This window comes from Colletotrichum jinshuiense, chromosome 1 (genome assembly GCF_051148585.1).
Source record: "Colletotrichum jinshuiense chromosome 1, complete sequence".
NCBI lineage: Eukaryota > Fungi > Ascomycota > Sordariomycetes > Glomerellales > Glomerellaceae > Colletotrichum > Colletotrichum jinshuiense.
In genome coordinates, this window is record NC_139302.1 from 2,715,255 (window position 1) to 2,733,614 (window position 18,360).

An 18,360-nucleotide genomic window follows, 5' to 3' on the forward strand; every position below is an offset into this window, starting at 1 on the left:
TAATTTCTAATTTGGTATTTTTCTTCTTCCTTCGCCGAGGGTCAACACACTGCTGGAAGATTGAGGCGAATGTCATGTTCGGCGTTGGAGTCTATCCAAGGCAGGCATATCGAAGCACAGGTTGATTAGCGGCATCGGAAGTAAGAGATGTTCCCAAGGATATTGGGAGTTGATTGAAGTTGTCTGCAAGGGGACGTGTTTCGAGGGAAAGCTATGGCTCTCCACGGACCATGTCCTAGGAGCCTGCAAACAGGTGACAAGACTCTGGTGGCATGAACACAAGCACGCCAGAGGGATCGCAGGAATTGGTTGTTTGCCGGGCTGTTTTCATGACCAGGAAGCGATCGGGAATGGAGGGAAGCAGAGGTTGACTGACTGACCTCTTGGGACGGAAGTAGTGGACGGGAGTGTTTAGAGGCATTGGCAGCGCCCAAGGTGCATCAGGATTCTCTTTTCTTTGTTGCTTCCCCAGACACCAAAGTTGCATTGTGAAGAGAAGATATTGAAGCCACACGCACACGCACACACCACCTCGCCCTCCACTTGCCCACTTGAATCAGATGCCTCCATCCAGACTCGCCCTCCTTTCACTTCTCATCGGCTAAACCAGGCGTCTTCCCGGGACAGGCAAGACGGAAAAAGCATGCGCCCCAAGTTGCTTAGCCTAGGAGGCTGGATATTGGCGAAACGATTGGGTTCGTTGTGAGGTTAAGCTTCGACTGCTTACTACACCGCCCCTGACCAGCTCTGCACTAGAACTGCTAAGCATCGCAACCTGGGAGAAGCTCTTGGGTATTGAATCCTCCTCCGCAAAAACCACTGTTATTCCCGGCGGCTTCTATCCACCGATCCCACCCAACCTGCCATCGGTCAGGAACAACACTGGGCTGTTGAGCTCTAGGCATACCGTATTTAACAGCTGCAAGGCTCGAATGGAATGGACTTTGGAAGCCTGGGTCCCATCCACCTCGGCGCCGGTCAGACTTGCATTTTGGTGAGCTATGGTGGAGAGCGGTAAGGGGGAGACCTGAGGCCGTGGGGCAATCGGTGGGCACTGTGGCGCCCCGGATCAAGCAAAGAAAATTTGGTAGTGGGGGAGGTATCTTTCAAATGTTCCGTTTGGGTGAGCCAGCCAGGCCGTCAGAGCGGGAGGAGCGACCCTGCGGCACCTTCGCGTTGCTAGCGTGGAAGAAAGCACAGGCAGGAAGCGGTCCTTGGCCTGTGAACTTGGCATCGCTGCATCAAACGTCTGCACTGTGTGGGTACCCGTCAAATTGCGCCTCCGTGGAGGGAGCAATGTATTTTGCTTCTGAATGCGGGTTGCCATGGCCCCCTAGACGGCGCGGCATTGGGGCTGGGCATTGTACAAAGCGGTACGGATAGTGCGTTGGGAGTATGTAGTCGAGGGAAGAGAAACGAAGAAACGGGCGATCAAAAGACATGGATGGATGGAGAGGAAGGTAGACAGAACCAACAGAACAACAGAACAACTGAACCCAACAGCGCAAACGAAAGATTTTGAATGTGCGTTCCGGCGTGGCCACCCACCAGGTGCGGCTGTGCTTTGCCCGGCGACGACCAGAGGCTTGACATGCCACTGACAATGACGCATAGTCAAAAGTTGGTTCTCTTACCACGGGGCGGTTGTCAGCAATATACCTGATGAGGATGCCATAGGTAGTCTCTGGGTAGCCTATCCTATGGCTGGCTTGGCTTGAGGCGCATCCGTACAGGCCTAGTCAACCAGTCAAGGTCAGGCCTCCGGGGGCCGATCAAGGCAGGATGAAGGTGACGATGATGGTATGCCACGGCAATGCGAATGCTCTCGTTTCAAGAGTGGGCGCGAGTAGCTCTAATTGCGGAGGTTGAACATGTCTTGCTGGCTGGTGATGTTTGGACAAGAAGAAGCCGAAGCAACAATTAAAAAAACAAAATAAAAAACACTCACACTCACTCACACGAAAAGTCAATCCAGATTGACGGATGGCATGCATGCCTGCCTGCCTGCCTTCCTTCATTTGTTGTTCCCCAAGACCCGGAATCCAGTGATAGCTCATGCCCTGTACACAGTGCCTCATTCTGACCGCTTACTCGGTAATTTCTTACTGCTCATTTCCCGCGGGGCGATTCAGTACAAGCGCAGAAAATTCCCAGAGCAACCCAAACCCTGCCGGTCGTCCGTGTCATCCCTGCCATGTCCGCGGAACCGACGTCCCACTTCGCGCTACGCAGTAAAGCAACTATCGAGGCAGTGTGGGCAGGCAGAGGCAGCCCACCAGATGCGAGCGGGCAAGATGCGCTAGCCCCAGCACGGCACACCCAGCCTCTGGCCAATCACGGCCGGGCCTGTCCTGTCCCCCGGTTCAGATCCAGCCCGGCCCAGCCAATGCCACCCGCTCTGCACCATCTCACCCACGTCGTCTCCATTCTCCTTCACTCTTCCAATTGCTTACAGCAGTCCGTATGCCTGCTGCCTCTTCACTACTCGCCCCAGTCCCCAGTTGAGGTATCTCTGCACCCCCCCAGTCTGTTACGGCTGCCACCACCGCTGCTAGGTACCCCCCCGTTCGTCGTCTCGCCAATCCAGAGGCTGGCTCCTTCTCCCCCCTCGTCCTGCCCCGTCACAGTCCCACGTCCCCCAGCTCGCGCTTCTTTGCTGCTGCTGAGCCGGTTTTGTGTCGTAGCTCGTGGTTCTTGTTCAGCATCTTCTGCTCGTGAAGTGCAGCTTCTGGGAAAGGTACCTCTTCCAGCGGCTTCTCCATGTCGGGCTCTCGCTCTGGCGCCGCCCCGGCCGATGTACCTCTATACAATTCACGCAACAAGCATGCCTCCTAGGTAGGCAAAGCTCTGTATGTCCATCTGTCTGTGTGTGGGTGTGTGTGGTGTGTGAGTGCGCGAGTGTGTGTGTGAGCGAGCGCGCCCCCTTTCCCCCGTCGACCTTACTGTACCGTGTCCACCTCCATGTCCCTATCCAAGAAATCATCCACTCTCTCAACCTTGCTCTTCTTTCCCTCTTTCTCTTCTCTGTCCGTCCCGTATCCATTAGCTCTCCTCCTCGTGAATATCATCCGACAAGACGCACTCTAAAATTTCCCAGTCCCTCCCTTTTCCCTCTTTCTCTCTTCTTCCCCCCCTCCTGTCCGATACCTCCTCCTTTCCTCCTCCATACTCCCCTCACCCCCCTTCAAGACAACAGAGACCGCCATCGACCTGTTTGGGTAGGGCTCCAATCGACGGGTAGCCTTCGCAATTTCGGGTCTGAGGTTCCTGCTTCTTGTCAACCTCCCTCCTTCCCTCTCCATTCCTGAATTCCTCGCCTGCCTGTTGCTTCCAGCTGTTGGTCTCGCTCTCCCTCGAGCAACCTCACTCAGGCCTCGTCCATTCCCTCCAAGCCTCTCGGCTGCCCGCCTCGACAGATAGACACCGTCGCCTTCCGTCGCCAACCTCTCTGTCGCTGTCGCTCTCCCGCCAAACCACCTCTCGCTGGCACCGCGCCCTACCAAACCACCTCTGTCGGCCATCATCATGTCCATCTTCGCTTGGGCCTCGCGCCGCGCGGGCGGCCTGGCCATGCTGGCCCTGTTGGCTCTCAGTTATTGGGTTATCTCGAAAGAATCAGCAGCTTCGGCACACGGTTTCAATTATCTGCATCAAGACGGACTCAGCGCCCCGACCTTAACCTCGCCTACCAAGGGCGCCGGCTACTGGACCGTCATCTTCGTCTACTACTGCTTGTTCATTCATGTCCTCGTCTTCGCCTTCCCCATCCGATGCTGCTACGCCGTCTTCGACATGACCCGCCAGCTGAAGAAGATCGCACGAAACAAGACCCTGAGGGACTACAAATTCTCTCACCGCCGTCGCGGCTCCTCTACCTCGCTGTCCAGTTCCGAGACCCTGACGTCCTCCCACGGCTGTTCTGCGTCCAGCAGCGAGGCTGGCGACACCGAGCCCGAGCTCTACACCGATGGTGATGGCGAACCTGATCGCGTCATTCACGCCATTATCATCCCCAACTACAAGGAGGAAATGGATACGCTCAAGGAGACACTCGAAGTGCTGGCCTCGCACCCTCAAGCTCGTAGCTGCTACGATGTGAGTCTTTGCCTATGTTCAACCCGCCGCCCAATGCAATTACGTGTCGCCGATTATGGCAATAGACGCCGAACCATTGGGCAGTGCCTTACCAACGCGCTGGTGACTCGAAGAGAGAACTAATTCGTATGTTTAGGTCTACCTGGGAATGGAGCAACGCGAGCCCAATGTCGAACTCAAGGCCATGACTCTCATTCAGGAATTCGTCAAGAAGTTCCGCAGTATCGACTACACCATTCACCCGTCCGACATTCCAGGAGAATCTGCTGGAAAGGGAAGCAACGTTGCTTGGGCTGCCCGCAAGTTGAGCCCCAAATACTCCATGACTGCCCGCAAAGATGTTATTATTACGGGTCTTGACGGTACGTGCGCCATGTCAAATTCTTCGATTTTGCCGCAGTGATTGTTTCTGAATTTTGCGCGTTTTGGATGATTCGCTGACAAGAACGTGGGGTGTCTACAGCCGACAGCCATCTCTCAGCCAACTATTTCGCGCTGCTGACGACCATGCACCTTGCCTATCCCGAAACAGCAAAGACCACCTTGTACTCAGCGCCAATCATCTTTGATCGTAACGCCCACAGTGTCCCCGCTATTGTCCGCGTCGCCGACATCCTTTGGGGTGCCGGCGGTATGTCCGGTCTGTACGGCGGCTCGACCATTGCGCCTCCTACCTCTGTCTATTCGGTGCCTCTGGAGCTTGTCGACCGCGTCGGTGGCTGGGATTGTGACAATGAAGCCATCGGGGAGGATCTGCACATGTACCTGAAGTGCTTCTTCGCGCTCAACGGCAATTTGACTGTCAGAACTGTGCTCAGCCCTGTAAGCCAGAGCAACGTTTGCGGCAATGGCTCCAAGGGTCTCCGTGGCCTCTACTCGGACATGCAGGCCCGGTACAAACAGGCCATGAGGCACATGTGGGGTGCTCTCGACTCCGGATACGCTCTTCGCAAGGTTGTGGAACTGTGGCAAGAGAGGAAGCACACTTCTCGCGCTTTCCGCCCTCTTCACAACTCCATGGGTGATGCCTCTGACGTCTACGTTCCCGAGACCCAGCTGGACCAGCAAGATCCTGAACAGCCTAGAGAGAGCGGCGTCTTCTCCGATGTCACCCACGACACCTTGCAGGCTCCCAACTGGGAGCGCATCGTCTACCTGTTCCACCGCATGTTCGAGGCGCACTTCTTGCCTCTCCAGATGACCATCCTCGTTATTGCCTCCACTCTGTACATTTGGGTCACCGAGGGTAACGAAGAGGTGGCGCACCTCAGCTGGATCTTCGACGTTTGCAACGTTCTGCGCACTCTCGGCTTCATGGAGATTGCTCTGTACCTGTTCCTGTACGAGAGCTTCCACCGCATCTGCGTCAAGTCTCGCCAACGCGAAATGTCAGAGGCCGGTCTGTCCGACGGCATGAACTTCTCTTACCGCTCCGTCAAGAAGAACTTCATCGACTACGCCATGGTTCCTTTGGTCGCTCCCCTCTACGGCGCCATTCCCTGCGCCCAAGCGCAACTGTGTCATTTCTGGACGTTGGACCTGGTCTACTCGGTCAGCAAAAAGGTCACCAGGCAAAGAGCGAAATCGCTCACGGCAGAGGAGATTGCGTAATGACAAATTTTCCTTCTGTGTTATCTTTTTATTTACTCTTCGACGGACCTCGCTCCCTGGCATGGGCCGCGACAGTTCGCTTTATTTTTTCCTTCGATTCGACGCACAGCCCAATTCCAGCAAGACCCACCAAGCGGCGGTTTTTAACTCGATTACGTGTTTGAAGAAGTTGGGGCTCCCGGGAGCCTCACGTGTAAATAGATGAGGGCATTCTTGATATGCATGGCATGGCATGGTATCGGCATTCTAGAGTTTTCGGGGTATCATGGGGCCTCAAACCGGAGTTCTCGGAGCAATACGCAGGAACTTGACGAGCGAGAGAGCCGTCCAAGTGCATTCGCTTATACGGAAGACGGAGTGGAACGGACGAAGTAGGACATATCCACGCCAGCATGACGATGTTCAATCAATAGCGGCAGAAAGGTGCCGAAAGGGTGTGGGAAGACGACGGCATCCTCTGGGGACAGGACAAGCCCAGCGGGAGCAGCTGAAAATGGGCTCCAAAACCGTAAAATGGGAGGCCGACACGACAGAATCCCGGAGCCCATTAATATGGACGAGTCCTATAATATCTAATCTTGTGTGTACATAGAACGATTCATGATCATGGCAACTGACGCTAAGACGTGGATCGGGAGAGTGGTCAGTAGGAAGAACTTGGCCACAAACGATACAAATTGATGTGAATTACATTATGAAGATATTAACTTTGTGATTTATTCGAATGGATCCATATCCATGCGTGCTGCAGTGGTGGAGGTGAAGTTTTGAGGGCTTTGGTAAGGCGAGGCGTTGAGCACGGCTTACCTTGGGCTGGGCCGCAGGATGCGGCAAGCTGTCCAAGTCTACCAGTTCAACTATCAACATGCCATTAACACGAAATGGCATGAGTAATCAGACGGGTAAACGACCGGGTTTACTCGGATGATGTAGCGAAGGGTGAGCACAGCTGAAAACCAGTCAAGCCCCGATACCTCTCGGAAGTTGTGCGAGCCCCGTCCAATCAGCGTTCGCGACTCCAGCCATCGGCGGCCCGAATCTCTGGCTTGGTGAAGCCCGGAGACTTTTTGTTGTGCCGGCCGGATCTGGGGCCGTGGAACGGAGTGATTCCATCCCCGAGGCGAAATAGCTTAAAGAAATGATCCGAGTGACGTATAAAGATGGGTGGCTGTCCCGAATGGGAATTGTGTATAGTCGTTGGACACCCGGATTTATTTAGGTACGCAAACATCGAGTCGAAGCTTGCAACCGCCGAGAATCGGTCCGTCATTCCATCATTCAGTCCAAATACCTACCTACCTACAGTATCCTCACCCTGTTCTGTGAAAGTGGGTAGAAACACAACGCGGAGATGTCGGCCGCCAAGACAGTCAAGATCGGGGTCTTTATTCCCTCGGAATGCCAGCTCCTCGATATGGCCTGCATCGACGTGTTTGGGATGATGTCTAAGGAGTATCTCGGCCCTATGGATTTTATGCCCAGGCACCTCGTGGAGCTGGCGCCGAGCGTGCAAATCTTCTATATCACATCCAAGATCTCCGATGATGCGTCCTCGCCCACTCTTCTACAGCTCACGGCCGGGGTCAAGATTAAGCCGACGCACGACATCTCGCACCCCGACGTGCAGCCCGGCAAACTGGACATCTTCCTGGTTCCCGGCCCGGATCCTGCGGCAAGCTGGGACGAGGATGTCCTGGGGTTCCTCAGGGCGCATGCCGCCGAGAAGAAAACGACCGACGTGCTCAGCGTGTGCACGGGCATATTCTTGTGCGGTTCTGCCGGGTTATTGGAGGGAAAGACAGTTTGCGGACCGAGGGGGGTACAGGATATATTGAGGAAGAAGCATCCTGGTGCGAACTTCGTGGGCGAGAAGTATCGGTGGTATCAGGATGGAAATCTTTGGACTTGTGGTATATTTGCCTGCTCATTCTTTCATCACCCCCCCTCCCAACTCTGCGTTTCGCGAGGATTATTGCTGATGAGCGGATTGGGAAACAGGCGGCATCACGAATGGGAATGACCTCGTTGCGGCGTACGCCCGCAGCAGCGACAAGCACTTCCCGGCGCCGATAGTTGAGATTGCGTGCCAAATGGCCGATGTTGGCGAGAGGGCTCACTTGTATGAGCAGGGCCAAACGAGTTTCTTTGTAGGGTTCGCGTGGCAGATTGTCAAGGCTTGGTTCACGAAGCCGAAGAAGGCGAAGGAGGTATGACCTGCGGGGGATTGTAATGGAGATGGCGGCGGGATGGCCGACCCATGTGCTGTGTCTGTAATGATAAGTATGCTTCTGAGACAAGAGAAACTATATTTTGTAGGCTGTCGTGGTCTCAGATGAGAGACAAAGGAGTGGACAACGCCGGAATGTTGTAAGCTGTCAATGAGATTGAAGATGGACGGCCAATTACTGTGTCTCCATCTCGTTGCTACGTCGCTTGCCAATGAGTTCAACACGAATCCAAAGGTGGTGACGCAACTCCTTGGTGGCTGAAGTAGGGTCGGTCGCTGAATGCACCGAAATCTTCGTCCACCACACCGAGAGAGAAGCAGAAAGCGGTGTGCAGGTGGATGGTTCTCGGTGGCTCCATGGCGCTCTCACCGTCCACAAATGGACGCCTTTGTGCACCTAGAATCCATCTTTTGACAAGGGTCCAATGCAGTTCTTTCCCCGGACGCAACTTCCCTGCCGTTGTGCAGTGGTTGCTATGGCAGGATAAGAGCGATAAGGCAGGATAAGGCAGCACTAGTTCCTCGAGCGGTGGGGTCAAAGCCAGGCAAAAAAAAAAAAAAAAGTTTCCGTCTGGTCGTAGAGGGAAAAAAATTTCAGGCAAAAGCTCTTCTAGAACCTCGCCTTTTCTGTACAACCTCCCTCTCTCCCAATCCCATTCCATCTTCCTTTTTTCTCAATCCCTCCCATTTCCAAACAAAAACTTCAAGAAGAAGGTCTTTGGTTTTCCGGCCTCCTTGAAGATTATAATCAAGTGCTCACGCACCAACTTTTAACACTTTTCCCACATACCACCCTCCACCCTACCAAAAATGGCCCAGCTTCCTGTCGCCCTCTACGGGCTCGAGATTCCCCCCGGCGAAGTCCTCATCCCCGCCTCCCCCGACTTCCCTGCGTCTGTATGTACTGCCTTGACTTTCAACTCTTGTTAGCGTGCGCCTGGGTGCAGGCTGCGGTTGAACTGCAGCTTGCGACGGGTGCGCTCCCACCTGCTCCCTCACGGTTGCTGACTTTTCATTCCCAGTTCCGCATCACCATGGCCGCCATTGATCCCACTGAGGCTCCTGAGGCCGACAGCGACGGAAACATCCCCGCTGTCCCCCGTTCTACTCTGCGCCTGGTCAAGCAGCGCTTCGGCGACGACCTCGAGGCCAACGAGGACGATGAGATCGACGAGGAGTACCTCCAGTCCCTCATTGACGCCAACGGCGACGAGGACTCCTCGGACGACGATGACGAGCCCAACGGAGGCCCCAGCGACCCCTCCAAGTCCAAGAAGCAGAAGCAAGCCGAGGCCATCAAGAAGCTGATTGAGGCTGTTGGCGCGGAGGAGGAGTCCGACGAGGACATGGAGGGCGCCAAGCCCAACGGCAAGTCCAGCAAGAAGGGCAAGGCCAAGGCCTCTGACGACGATGAGGACGAGGAGGAGGAGAGCGATGACGAGGACGAGGATGGTCTTGACCTCGAGAACTTCGTTATCTGCACCCTCGACACCGAGCGCGTAAGTTGCACCAGAGCATACAGGTCACAGGTGTCCACCACTAACAACTTGACAGAACTACCAGCAGGCGCTTGACATCACTGTCCAGGAGGGCGAGAAGGTCTTCTTCGTCGTTTCCGGCACTCACACTGTCCACCTCACCGGTAACTACGTTATCGATGAGGACGAGGACTCCGAGTCTGATGAGGATGAAGATGACGACGAGTACGACCTGTCCCCCGATGAGCTTGAGTACGCTATGGGCGAGGCCTCTGACGAGGACAGCGATGAGCTCGACGACACCGCTGACCCCCGCGTCATGGAGATCGACACCGACGAGGAGGCCCCTAAGCTGGTTGAGGTCAGCAAGAAGGGAAAGAAGCGCGCTGCCGAGAGCCTCGACGACCTCATCTCCAAGAGCGAGGCCGACGACTCCAAGCTCTCCAAGAAGGACAAGAAGAAGCTCAAGAACAACAAGGGCGAGGCTGTCGCTACTGAGGAGAAGTCCACCCCCAAGTCCGACAAGAAGGTCCAGTTCGCCAAGAACCTCGAGCAGGGCCCTACCGGTTCCGCCGAGAAGGCCAAGCAGGCTGGCAAGGCCGCCGGCGGCGTCAAGGTTGTCCAGGGCGTCACTATTGACGACCGCAAGGTCGGCTCTGGCCGCGCTGTCAAGAACGGAGACACCGTCGGTGTCCGCTACATTGGCAAGCTCGATGACGGCAAGGTCTTCGATGGTAAGTCTTGATCTGTTCAAATTCACACCAATCTTCCCGCTAACACTGGAATGCAGCCAACAAGAAGGGCAAGCCTTTCTCCTTCAAGGCCGGTAAGGGCCAGGTCATTAAGGGCTGGGATGTCGGTATCATCGGCATGACCATCGGCGGCGAGCGTCGCCTGACCATCCCCGCCAACCTCGCCTACGGCTCCAAGGGCCTGCCTGGCATCCCCGCCAACAGCACCCTGACCTTCGACGTCAAGCTTCTTGAGATCAAGTAGACGATGACTTGCTTGACAGCGCGCGCCCGCCTTCGGCGACGAGACGCCGACTGAGGATGCTTCATATTGTATTCTACACACTTGCCCAGCGAGTCTGCCATAAAGATGGTGTGGACTGGCTAGGCCGCAGCGTACCAGACGTTGACTTTCCCTTGTAATGATGTGTAACAGCGGAGAAATCGCTGGTTTACGCTTTGCGCCGTGCCGCAATGGATAGTCTCCGACCTGCGGCTACCTGCAAAGATCCGCAATCTCCACGAGATGCGGGGACGCAGATCCTGTTTGATGGGATGACGAGGCGAGGAATTACACTGCATTGGTTGGCGTACCACAAAAAGAGTTTTTTCTGTTGATGTAGGAATTTTTGTCACCGGGCATGGATGATGTCTTCCGGTTGGTCTGTACTTAGCTTCGGTTTCCTTAACGAAAAGACCATCTCTTACCTCTTACTTGATTTCGACTCTTGATCGTGTTACCCGCTCCGGTCCCTCGTACGTGATCTCTTGATGTGACCTAAATTCCTAGTTTAGGCAGGTTGATTCCGGGGTGTTGCCAAGCATTGTTAGTTCCTGCCTACCTGCCTACCGTTTCATTCCCGATGGCTGCTCCCAGCAAGTTCCATTGAGCTTGCTAGTTTCTGGAATGGCGATTGCAGACATACGCAATTCCCCCACTCCTAGGATTCCTGATAATCTTTCCCGAAGCATGACAACAGGCCAAGCACTATCATAGCTGGACGACCGGTCCGTCTCTCTTTTTGGGCTACAAGCTTATCACAAATCGTTTAACCAGCAGGATTTATCTTTTCGGTCAAGTCACCATTGGCACCATGCATCAAGCCATCCGCGGCAGCAATATTTCACGTTCAAACCCAACCCCCATTGCCAGAACCATCGATTCCAACCGCGCTCTACCAACCGACCTTGGCCCTGAAGTTGACGGCCAAGCACACCACAGTCTTTGGAATCCCAATATTCGATACACTGCCCCCATACCATCTTTTCTGTTCAAGAGTGGGAAGCATTATCAAGGTATAGAGAAGCCCAACGAATGTAACCAAGCACATACTTATACGATGACAGATCCAGAGTCTTCGGGAAGCACTAGAGGCAGTACTAGGACACAGAGAATCATTCACAAGGTCAAGGATATGACCAAGCCAGCCTCCAAACTAATGCTTCCCCGTGGTCTGCGATATCCCGTCATTCAGCCTGCCACAACTCACCCTCTCAGCCCACCCGCCAGCAGCCACCTCGGCGACTTGGGCCTTCGAACTTACTCTGCCAGGGAAACATTAGAGGAACAGCCTATTTGGAGCCATCTTTCGGACGACCAAAGGGTTCGAACTGTCGAGAAGGCCGCCGCAGCCAAGATATACCTGGAGACGTATTATAGGGAGGCGATGAGCAATGTTTTAACTAAAGGTGAACAGCCTATCGCGGGGTTTCAGTGCCAACTGGGCGAACAAGCATATTACCTCGAACCATGCCAAGTGGAATCGAGCCGGGGAGGAGTTTTTGCACAAGAAACGAACCACCTTCGCGAGCGAAGGGTAGCCAAAACCCAAAGCTGCAGAGTTGCATAGTCGACAACCTCTGACGCTGGAGTGACTCGAGGCTCGTACCTGGACAACCTGGATACTCTTCAGATCCTTGGAAAAGGGAGTTTTGGCGTTGTCAAGCTCGTACGAGAGCGACTCCGAGGGCAGGTGTTTGCCATGAAGGTTATTCGAAAGTCGGACATGATTCGTAGCTGTCAGGAGGGACACCTGCGAGCCGAAAGAGACTTCCTGGCTGCCTCAGAAAACTCGTGTTGGTACGTTTTGATTACCGTCGTCGCTCCATGCTCTAGCTTCCCGCTATCTTCATCTTGCTAACTTGCGCTATTAGGATCGTACCTCTGGTGGCCAGCTTCCAAGACCGCGCCAATCTCTACCTTGTGATGGATTACATGCCCGGAGGTGACTTCTTGGGCTTGTTGATTCGGGAGAACATCCTGACCGAGTCAAGAACTCGATTCTATATTTCCGAGATGATTCTATGCGTCGAAGCGGCGCATAAGCTGGGCTGTATTCACCGGGACGTCAAGCCAGACAACTTCCTTATTGGCGCCGACGGTCACTTGAAGATTTCGGATTTCGGGCTTGCTTTCGATGACCACTGGTCTCATGACACCTCTTATTACAAGTGGCACAGGCAATGGTTGCTTTCTTTGATGGGTATCAAACTGGAGGGAGACCGAGAAGATCGAAAGGCAGCCCGTGGCGGGGGGCACTCAAGACATCAATCGTCTCAGGGGGAGTCATCAAAACACGCACCTCCACCAAACTTCGTTCAATCTGACAAACTGTTCAACCCGTCAACGGTCAGTTGTATGCCGATAAACGACCCGCCGATGGTCGACGGACTACTTCACTGGAGATCCACCAACACACGCCGGTCGTTTGCCCGCTCCGTTGTTGGCACAAGCCAATACATGGCCCCAGAGGTGGTCACGGGCGAACAATATGACGGTAGATGCGACTAGTGGAGCATCGGAATAATTCTCTACGAATGTCTTTTCGGACACACGCCATTCCTCTCAGACAAGGGCCGCCACTACACGAAGCAGAACATCATCGTGAGTTTAACAGGAATCACAAACGAGTTGGTTGCTGACGAATAGCTAAGAACCACCAAAGCATACTGGTGTTCCCCGTCGATGCGCCTTTGGTCTCGGAACCATGTCGTGACCTAATCAAAGGTTTGCTCCAGTGTAAGCAAGGCCGGCTCTCTTCTCCCGAGTACCGAAGCCAAGACGAATTACGGGCTCGGCAGTATCTGCCGGGAAAAGCCGGGCCACGCAAATACGTTTTTAAAGGTGACGCGTCCGAAATCAAGGCACACCCGTGGTTTCGCGGCGTATCATGGGAGAAGCTGCGGTTCACATCACCAGAGTGGGTGCCGCACATCGAGAGCTATACCGATACTCACTACTTTGAAGAGGACGAGCCGATCAGCGACTGGTCTGATTCGGTTGGCACTCAAACTGGGGAGGAATCTGAGAACCGGGGAGAGCTCGACTGTGAATTTCTGGAATTTGGGTTTCCGAGAAATGTACGACACCTCGTGTTCGATTTCATTTCCAAACCCTACGACTCAACAAAGCTCAAGCAGTTTGACCGCGATATTGACCAAAATTCGAGACTGGTATCGGAGGAAAAGGAGTATCTGAAGTGGTATGCCAGAAAAGTTGGCCACAAGGAACGCAAGCGACCGAGAGACAAGTTACTCAGAGATCCTTGGATAAAGGACGAGGTCCTTCAAATCAGGAAGCAAACAGCGTTCCTGGGATATTCGTGGCGGCGAAAGCCTCCGGTGCAGCTCTTCTCCATGCCGTCTTATCAATGGCTGTCTGGGGCGGTGTAGAAGAGGCATGGCGCTTGACTGTCGGCGACTTTGGGTGGAGGTGCAGCCGTGGAAATGGCTCGAGCATAATCATATGGGCTGGTTGACTCATTGGATGATTGTTTGCTGCACAATCATGAAAGAAGACAGAACGTTTCGAATAGAAATAGACATTATTGTTCATCATGGTTTTGCTTCCATGTCGTACATGTAAACATGGCCGACACGCGCAAATTTACTACTTTGGGCGATTTGTCGTTTACCGTCAGTTGTTGTCTTCAAACTCCACGTGCTTCTTCGTATAGAAAGGAGAGACATTGCCGTGTAGACGCATCCGAAAACCCTCAGAGGGGCTTTTCTCTCTCCTCGGACTCCCCGAAATCACCACACGCCATCCTCTTGGCGTTCGTAACCTCCCACTCAAACTCTGTAAGAGCCCTGAGCTCAGAATTGAAGAAGAGAAGCGACATGAGGCCGTCAACGACCCCGGCCACGATTCCAAGACTGCACAGAAGCATGAGGATGAAGGCAACAAAGTTGTGCGGGCTGAACCATACGGCCACGAGGCACCCCACCAACACGGCGAACCAGGCGAAGAAGTGTATGCCTCGCCAACGCCGCTGCCGCTCCTCGCGCTGCACATAGCGGCGCGTAACCGATAGGATCTCGTCGTAGACTGCGGCGGGGAGGGGCAGGTTGTCCGACGGGACGGGCTTGGGTTGGTCGGACACTTGACTGGAAGCGCGGTATGCCAGCGTCGCCTCGACGGAGAAGTGGTCGCTGAGAGAGCAGCCGAGCGTGGGGTGCGGCTCAACCATGCCGACTTTGGCGCTGCGAACGACCCAACGGTCGCCGCCGCCACCGTCATCGCGGGAGGTGGGGTTGCCGAAGAAGATGTAATCCAGGCGCTTCCCCTTTCTGTCAGGCGTGTCCGGCGGGACCACGACAGGCTCCTTGCCCTCCCCCAGCTGCTTCTGCTGGTCGGCGGGCCAGCGCCAGGTGTTGTAAACGCCGTCCGACGTGGCGCCGTTCTCGCGCAGGTTGAAAACGCCCGTGGGAACGGGTTTGCCCCTCGCTTTCTCCAGGGGGTCGTCGGCAGCGCCCAGGGACGAATCCGGGTGGAGCGCCCGCCATACGTCGTGGACGGGGGCGTGGGCGGTGATGATGCGGTGCGGGAGGGTGCAGGGCCGCATGTTAAAGTCGCCGAGGGCGAGGGCGAGGTGTCCCTTTTCGGAGGCGCCGCGGAGGAGCTTGGACATTTCCCACGACTGCGAGAGGCGGTGAGCCAAGTAAGAGTCGTCGGGCTGGTGTTCGGTGTAGGGTGCGTGGGTGTGTGTGTTGAAGATGCTGAGGATGTGCTCCCTGCCACCGCTGCCGGGCCCGGAGGAGTCGGCGAGGCGGACGCGGATGCGCGCGCAGGCGATGCCCTTGCCCACGTACCAATCTCCCCGCCAGAAGGCCGTCGGCCTGCCGTTTAGGGGGTACTGGTACATGGAGCTCTCCTCGATGGGCCAGCGGGAGAGGATCGCGAGGCCGCCGCCGAAGGACCCCGCGTAGTAGAACTTGCCGTACGGCAGGAGGTGGCGGGTCTCGGCACGGATGGCGTCGTAGTCTGACGTGACCCAGCATTCCTGGAGAGCGACGATGTGTGGCGGTTCGGGCAGGGAGGCGATGCGGCGGCCGATTTCTGACAGGCGCTGCGGCCGCAGCTTGGAGATGTACTTGAGACCCCAGCAGTTTAGGGTCAGGAGGCGGAGGTCGGTTGGGAGGGGTTCTTCCATTGTGGCGGCGGTAGTGGTGGTGTTGCGTGTTAGTGAAGAGGGGACGGGGTATTAGGTCGAGATTGCGCAGGCCAGGTTATTATTACAGATGGTAGCCCGAACAGATAACTGGAGGAGATGCGAGCTTCCGGTTGCAAAAGACTTGTCGTCGGTCGTTTGGGAACTGGGTTGGCTGTTTTCTCATGTCATGTCGAGCGAGCATGAACATTCGTGTTAGATGAGACGACAAGCCTTTCCAGACAATTGCACCGAAGCTTCCGAAGTGGATCAGACAGAAGCAAAGACTCTCGAGAACGCTATGCTACCGTTATCTGCTGGCTGGTCAGTCAGAGAAGCGAGAACTCAAGTTGTGCTGGAAGCCTACAAAATGCCAGTGAGGTCGGATCGCAGGGCCTCATGAGATGAAGGTCGCTGGGACTACGTGACGTTGCGTTCGTTGGCTAAGGCCGCTTTCTGCATTTCGGCTACCATGCTCCATTTTGCTTCTGGAGAGCGGCAAGCCGGGGTCGTTGACGGAGGGGCCCCCCCAGTCTTCTTTTCCAGCTGGGGGTCCCACCTCGCATGCCATTGGCAAATCGGTACCTCTTCTGCTACTTCACAGATTGCGTTAGCGTGCCGCCCACCTGTCTTAGCGTCCCCAGTGAGCTGCGCAGGAGGACCTCAGGACGATCCGTGCAGCAGGACGAGGCTGAGGTTTACCGCCAAACGTCAGTCAAGCGCCCCTCCCCTGCATGGGCCCCCAAAGTTAATGGCGTCCACGGCATTCTCTACTATCTTTTGCTCAGCCTTGCCTCTTGCTTCCTTTCATTTTCCAGCCCATCCTTCCCCTACCTTAACAAGCAACCTAGCACTGCACCAAGCTGACAGTCTTCCACGAATAACCAAACTGACCGCGACCCCTCCGCCCACCCAGCGATACCTCGAAAATGTCAGACCTCGATTCCCCAGCAGGCGCGACGTCCCTCCCCGAACCTCCACCTAAACGCCGTAAAGTCCTCGAACACAGCGCGACCGAGACCCCGCGGTACAGCTCCCCAGACGAACTCAACTCGCCCGCCATAGTGCCCAACGGCGATGGCTCGGGCGCCGGTGCTGGTGCAGCAACGGATATCACAACAAAACGCACAAGCAGGTCGCGACGCCTCTCCACTCATCGCGGGCGCCCTAGCATGACACCTAGCAGGAGTCCCAGCGACGACGAACTCAACGAGGCGTACTACTCCCGCTCCTCCCACTCACAATCCCGCTCACGTTCAAGATCGCAATCGCGCTCGCACTCACCCAGATCACCGACCGCCTCGCCATCCCGCTCCCGCAGCGACTCCCGCACGGGATCGCGGTCGCCGGCGTCCACCTCGGGCGGGAGCTCCCCGCGCAGCCTGTCCGGCGCTGTCGACCGCCGCCTACGCCTCTCATCGACGAACGGCGCAGAAACGGGGGCAACTGTGACGACGCCCGTAACGCCAGCACCGAAAAAGGGCCCCGTGAGGCCGAGGTTCGAGGAGGAGAGGGTCCTGAGCGGGCACGCCGGCAAGCCCATTTCGCAGGTGCGCATATCGCCCGACGGGAGATGGATCGCAAGCGCTTCGGCCGATGGGACCGTCAAAGTCTGGGATGCGGCGACGGGCGCGCATATGGATACCTTGGTGGGCCATATGGCCGGCGTGAGCTGCGTGGCATGGAGCCCCGACAGCGAGACGCTGGCGTCCGGGTCCGACGACAAGGCCATCCGCTTCTGGGATCGGGTGACGGGGAGGCCGAAGGTCAGTGCAAAGGGCGTCGGCGGGCTGGCCAAGGATGGGAGCATACCCACGGCACGTCCCATGCGCCCGCTGCGCGGCCACCATAACTATGTCATGTGTCTTGCCTTCTCGCCGAAGGGGAATATCCTCGCCTCCGGGTCCTACGATGAGGCCGTCTTCCTGTGGGATGTGCGGGCCGGCCGTCTGATGCGCAGCTTACCGGCACATAGCGACCCGGTCGGCGGAATCGACTTTAGCGGCGACGGCACCCTGGTCGTGAGCTGCTCGACCGATGGCCTCATGTGCGTTACTACCCCCCTCTTACTTAGCCGACTCCTCGCTAACGAGAATCTTCTGAAAACAGTCGCATTTGGGACACCTACACAGGCCAGTGCCTCCGCACTCTAGTTCACGAGGACAACCCCGCCGTCACGTCCGTCTGCTTCTCCCCCAACGGTCGCTTCGTCCTCGCCTTCAACCTCGATAACAGCATCCGCCTCTGGGATTACGTCGCGGGCTCTGTCAAGAAAACGTACCAGGGCCACGCCAACAGCCGCTTCTCCATCGGCGGCTGCTTCGGTATAGTCCCCGACGAGGGCGCGTTCGTTGCCTCGGCCAGCGAGGACGGCGAGATCGTGCTGTGGGACGTTGTGACCAAGGAGGTCGTCCAGCGCATCCCCGCCCATCGCCAAGATCGGGACGGGAAGGGAGGGGTGTGTTTCTGGGTGGACGTGCATGGCGATTTCATGGTCAGCGCGGGCCAGGACGGGAGCATTCGCATGTTCAAGAGAGTGCTGGACCAGGGTGTAGATGTTGTTGCTGCCGTGACGGCGGCGGCGGCGTCTGTGTCGAACGGCCATCAGGCAGACGCAGACTTGGCAAAGGAAGAAGAGGAGGAAGAAAAGGCAGAAGAGGTCGACACCACGGAGCCGCCGATAAAACAGGAAGAAGACATCGGCATGGGCGGGACATAGCGGGAGAGGGGAAGGGGAGACTTGGCCGGGGAAAGAGACAAAAAACCCCAAACCAAACAGGTATACCAAA

The 18,360-nt window shown here is 56.0% G+C and overlaps 6 protein-coding genes across 6 annotated transcripts; 5 read left to right on the plus strand and 1 right to left on the minus strand.

Annotated features, from left to right (window-relative positions):
• Window positions 1-3,525: 3,525 nt before the first annotated feature.
• EsH8_I_000707 (glycosyl transferase family group 2-domain-containing protein) lies at window positions 3,526-5,706 on the plus strand (the record flags this gene model as incomplete). The annotated part of the gene is made up of 3 exons (XM_083268120.1): window positions 3,526-4,095; window positions 4,232-4,457; window positions 4,559-5,706. 3 exons carry the CDS (start codon window positions 3,526-3,528, stop codon window positions 5,704-5,706), a joined length of 1,944 nt encoding a protein of 647 aa, XP_083118558.1.
• A 1,351-nt stretch (window positions 5,707-7,057) lies between these two features.
• Window positions 7,058-7,919, plus strand: EsH8_I_000708 (uncharacterized protein; the record flags this gene model as incomplete). Its single annotated transcript, XM_083268121.1, has 2 exons — window positions 7,058-7,616; window positions 7,705-7,919. 2 exons carry the CDS (start codon window positions 7,058-7,060, stop codon window positions 7,917-7,919), a joined length of 774 nt encoding a protein of 257 aa, XP_083118559.1.
• An 824-nt stretch (window positions 7,920-8,743) lies between these two features.
• Window positions 8,744-10,407, plus strand: EsH8_I_000709 (peptidylprolyl isomerase FPR3; the record flags this gene model as incomplete). Its single annotated transcript, XM_083268122.1, has 4 exons — window positions 8,744-8,830; window positions 8,956-9,432; window positions 9,488-10,145; window positions 10,202-10,407. The coding sequence occupies 4 exons, from the start codon at window positions 8,744-8,746 to the stop codon at window positions 10,405-10,407; spliced, it is 1,428 nt and encodes a 475-aa protein (XP_083118560.1).
• A 1,717-nt stretch (window positions 10,408-12,124) lies between these two features.
• Window positions 12,125-13,814, plus strand: EsH8_I_000710 (kinase-like domain-containing protein; the record flags this gene model as incomplete). The annotated part of the gene is made up of 4 exons (XM_083268123.1): window positions 12,125-12,222; window positions 12,297-12,771; window positions 12,934-13,026; window positions 13,161-13,814. The coding sequence occupies 4 exons, from the start codon at window positions 12,125-12,127 to the stop codon at window positions 13,812-13,814; spliced, it is 1,320 nt and encodes a 439-aa protein (XP_083118561.1).
• A 323-nt stretch (window positions 13,815-14,137) lies between these two features.
• On the minus strand, window positions 14,138-15,574 carry EsH8_I_000711 (inositol phosphosphingolipid phospholipase; the record flags this gene model as incomplete). The annotated part of the gene is made up of 1 exon (XM_083268124.1): window positions 14,138-15,574. The coding sequence occupies one exon, from the start codon at window positions 15,572-15,574 to the stop codon at window positions 14,138-14,140; it is 1,437 nt and encodes a 478-aa protein (XP_083118562.1).
• A 926-nt stretch (window positions 15,575-16,500) lies between these two features.
• EsH8_I_000712 (WD40-repeat-containing domain protein) lies at window positions 16,501-18,290 on the plus strand (the record flags this gene model as incomplete). Its single annotated transcript, XM_083268125.1, has 2 exons — window positions 16,501-17,618; window positions 17,681-18,290. The coding sequence occupies 2 exons, from the start codon at window positions 16,501-16,503 to the stop codon at window positions 18,288-18,290; spliced, it is 1,728 nt and encodes a 575-aa protein (XP_083118563.1).
• Between the last annotated feature and the right edge of the window lie 70 nt (window positions 18,291-18,360).